At 44.5% G+C, this 5000-nt stretch overlaps 1 protein-coding gene across 1 annotated transcript in view; it reads left to right on the forward strand.

The window, feature by feature from the left end:
- The window catches only part of LOC118381800 (integrin beta-8-like), a 31638-nt gene that overhangs the window by 1980 nt on the left and 24658 nt on the right, over nt 1-5000 (forward strand). Inside the window, exons 3-5 of the mRNA XM_052471801.1 lie at nt 2371-2542; nt 2729-2835; nt 3180-3319. Of these exons, the coding sequence (XP_052327761.1) occupies nt 2371-2542; nt 2729-2835; nt 3180-3319 (419 nt within the window). The remainder of the gene's footprint in view (nt 1-2370; nt 2543-2728; nt 2836-3179; nt 3320-5000) is intronic.

The raw sequence follows: 5000 nt of genomic DNA on the forward strand, positions 1-5000 counted from the left end.
AAATCTGAATACCTGGAGGTACGTGAAATGCTGAGGTGTGCCGAATACCAGGTCACAGCTCAGTGAAATGCTGCAATACAACAGGTGTAGACCGGATGAAATGCTGAATGGAAGCCAGTGGAGACCGTAGCGGAAATGCGGAATACAACAGGTGTAGAGTACAGTGAAAGGCTGAATACAACAGGGCTGACCAGCGTGAAATCTGAATGAGTGTGTAGGGTTGAAATGCTGAATACAACAGGTGCAGGAGCCCAGCCAACAGCGAAATGCAGTAATACAACAGGTGTAGATGACAGTGCCTGGATTAGGACAGGTGCGACCGCTTCCGTGTGCTGAATACAACAGGTGTAGTAGACCTTACAGTGAAATGTTGTAGAGCATGAACCTACAGGAAATGCTGAATACACCGACCTTACAGTGAAAGCTGAAACGACAGGGTGTAGACCAGGTGAAACTGAATACAACAGGTGTAGTAGACGCTCTGAAATGCTGAATACAACAGGGAGGACACAATGAAAGTTGTCAACCGTGAGTAGGCGAGATGAAATGGAGACCGTACCGTGAAATGCTGAATAGACGGGCAGTCCTTCCCGGGAGGAAGAGGAGCTCCGTCTTGCTGAGGTTAGTAGATCTTACAGTGAAATGCTGATACAACAGGTCAGTAGACCACAGTGAAATGCTTAATAGGTGTAGTAGCCAGAAATGCTGAATACAACAGGTGTAGTAGACAATAGAGTGAAATGCTGAATGAACAGGTGTAGACCGTAGGAAATGCTGAATGTATGTAGATCTAGATCTGAAATCTGAATACAACAGGTGTAGTAGACCTAACAGTGAAATGCTTACTTACAAGCCCTTAACCAACAATGCAGTTTTAAGAAAAAATAATAGTTTAGAATAATATTTAATAAATAAACTAAAGTAAAATATGTATGAGCAAAAATAAAATAACAATAACGAGGCTATATACAGGGGGTACCGAGTCAATGTGCAGGGGTACAGGTTAGTTGAGGAAATTTCAGTAATATGTACCTGTAGGTAGGGGTAAAGTGACTATGCATAGATAATACATAATAAACAGCGAGTAGCAGCAGTGGAAACATAGTCTGGGTAGCCATTTGATTAGCTGTTCAGGAGTTTTATGGCTTGGGTGTAGGAGCTGTTAAGAAGCCTTTTGAACCTCGACTTGGCGCTCCGGTACCGCTTGCAGTGCGGTAGCAGAGAGAACAATCTATGACTAGGGTGGCTGGGGTCTTGGGCAGATTTTTTTGGGCCTTTCTCTTACACTGCCTGGTATAGAGGTCCTGGATAACAGCAACCATTAATGATGGTGTTGGAGTCGTGCTTGGCCACGCACAGGGAGTACAGGAGGGGACTGAGCACGCACCCCTGAGGGGCCCCTGTATTGAGGATCAGCGTGGCAGATGTGTTGTTGCCTTCCCTTACCACCTGGGGGCGGCCCGTCAGGAAGTCCAGGATCCAGTTGCAGAGGGAGGTGTTTAGTCCCAGGGTCCTTAGCTTAGTGATGAACTTTGAGGGCTCTATGGTGTTGAACGCTGAGCTGTTGTCAATGAATATCATTCTCACATAGGTGTTCCTTTTGTGTGGAGTGAAATAGAGATTGCATCATCTGTGGATCTGTTGGGGCGGTATGCAAATTGGAGTGGGTCTAGGGTTTATGTGATAATGGTGTTGATGTGAGCCATGACCAGCCTTTCAAAGCATTTCATGGCTACAGACGTGAGTGCTACGGGTCAGTAGTTCTTTAGGCAGGTTACCTTAGTGTTCTTGGGCACTGGGACTATGTTGGTCTGCTTCAAACATGTTGGTATTACAGACTCGGACAGGGAGAGGTTGAAAATGTCAGTGACGACACTTTGCCAGTTTGTCCGTGCATGCTGGGAGTACACTTCCTGGTAATCCGTCTGGCCCTGCAGCTTTGTGAATGTTGACCTGTTTAAAGGTCAACAGTTTAAAGGGAAGCCCAGCTCACAAGCCCTGCCACATCCGACGAGCGCCAATCTTAGTCCTGTATTTCCCCTTTACTTGTTTGATAGTTCGTCTGAGGGCATAGCGGGATTTCTTATAAGCATCTGGGTTAGAGTCCCGCTCCTTGAAAGCAGCAGCTCTACACTTTAGCTCAGTGCGGATGTTGCCTGTAATCCATTGCTTCTGGTTAGGGTATGTACGTACAGTCACTGTGGGAACAACGTCATCGATGCACTTATTGATGAAGCCGGTGACAGCAGCCAATGGGGATGCGTGATAAAATACAACATTAAATGGATTTGACCCCTTATATAATCTCCAGAGATAAAGGAATGGTCCCTAACCTCTAACCTTTGACATCTGACCTCTGACCCCTAACAGCGTTTCCTGGATGGAGCTGAGGTGGGAGAGCGCTGTGACCTGGCAGTGACCCTGGCCAGGAGGGGGTGTGGCCTAGAATTCATAGAGCATCCAGAGATCATGGTGGAGGTCAACCCTACGACCAGCAGAACCCAGGTTTCACCTGGAGAGATCACACTCACACTCCGACCAGGTGAGGGGCAGAGCAACTCACTGATTGGCTGTTTTTGCACATTGACCTGTTATAATGTACATCGTGATGCATGTGGTTGTTTCTGGTTGTTGTACATAATATTGTCCTGAGCTTTATTTCCTGGTTGTAATGCTGCTTCGTTTTAAGTGTTTGTTTTATTCCAAATCAACATGACACTGTGTGTAGGTGCTGAGGCCAGTGTGGTAGTAGCAGTACAACAGTTAGAGAGGTATCCTGTTGATCTGTACTCCCTGGTGGACGTATCAGCATCCATGCAGGACAACCTGGACCAGGTGAGTGACTGGTTGCATCATTTACAATACTCTAAATATTTATTGTTTATTTAACTAGGCAAGTCAGTTAAGAACAAATTCTTATTTACAATGACGGCCCACCCCGGACGACGCTGGGCCAATTGTGCGCCACCCTACGGGACTCCCAATCACGGCCAGATGTGATTCAGTCTGGATTTGAACCAGGGACTTAGAGTAGTATTAATATATTAGTATTAATGAATCAATTCTTTATTTTATTAGCTGAGCTACGTGTTTACTCTAACCTTTGACATCTCAACCCTGATTGGTTGGATGTACATTATGTAAAAACAACACTTCCTGATGAATCCCTATTGGTCCAGCTGAAGAAGGTGGGCGTGGCCTTGTCCACCCGTATGAGAGAACATTCCAGTGATCTGCGCCTGGGGTTCGGCTCCTTTGTCGACAAAAATGTCTCACCCTACATCAACGTACACCCCTCCAAGTTAAATAACCCCTGCAGGTAGGGTGACAGAAACACTAGCACACACTCACAATCACACAAACACACTCACAATCACACTCACAATCACACAAACACACTCACAGTCACACAAACACACTCACAATCACACAAACACACTTACAAACACACTCACAATCACACAAACACACTCACAGTCACACAAACACACTCACAGTCACACAAACACACTCACAGTCACACAAACAAACTCACAATCACACAAACACACTCACAATCACACAAACACACTCACAATCACACAAACACACTCACAGTCACACAAACACACTCACAGTCACACAAACACACTCACAATCACACTCACAATCACACAAACACAAACACACTCACAATCACACAAACACACTCACAATCACACAAACACAAACACAATCACACAAACACACTCACAATCACACAAACACACTCACAATCACACAAACACACTCACAATCACAAACACAATCACAAACACACTCACAATCACACAAACACACTCACAGTCACACAAACACACTCACAGTCACACAAACACACTCACAATCACAATCACACAAACACAAACACACTCACAATCACACAAACACACTCACAATCACACAAACACACTCACAATCACACAAACACACTCACAATCACACAAACACAATCACAAAGTCACAATCACACAAACACACTCACAGTCACACAAACACACTCACAGTCACACAAACACACTCACAATCACACAAACACACTCACAGTCACACAAACACACTCACAGTCACACAAACACACTCACAGTCACACAAACACACTCACAATCACACAAACACACTCACAGTCACACAAACACACTCACAATCACACAAACACACTCACAATCACACAAACACACTCACAATCACACAAACACACTCACAATCACACAAACACACTCACAATCACACAAACACACTCACAATCACACAAACACACTCACAGTCACACAAACACACTCACAATCACACAAACACACTCACAGTCACACAAACACACTCACAGTCACACAAACACACTCACAATCACACAAACACACTCACAATCACAATCACACAAACACACTCACAATCACACAAACACACTCACAGTCACACAAACACACTCACAATCACACAAACACACTCACAAACACACTCACAATCACACAAACACACTCACAATCACACAAACACACTCACAATCACACAAACACACTCACAATCACAATCACACAAACACACTCACAATCACACAAACACACTCACAGTCACACAAACACACTCACAATCACACAAACACACTCACAATCACACAAACACACTCACAGTCACACAAACACACTCACAATCACACAAACACACTCACAATCACACAAACACACTCACAGTCACACAAACACACTCACAATCACACAAACACACAAACACACTCACAATCACACAAACACACTCACAATCACACAAACACAATCACACAAACACACTCACAGTCCCACAAACACACTCACAGTCACACAAACACACTCACAATCACACAATCACACAAACACACTCACAATCACACAAACACACTCACAATCACACAAACACACTCACAATCACACAAACACACTCACAGTCACACAAACAGACACAGTCTCTCTGTCTCTCTCTCTGTCTCTCTCTCTGTCTCTCTCTCT

Source organism: Oncorhynchus keta, chromosome 19, assembly GCF_023373465.1.
Source record: "Oncorhynchus keta strain PuntledgeMale-10-30-2019 chromosome 19, Oket_V2, whole genome shotgun sequence".
Taxonomy (NCBI): domain Eukaryota; kingdom Metazoa; phylum Chordata; class Actinopteri; order Salmoniformes; family Salmonidae; genus Oncorhynchus; species Oncorhynchus keta.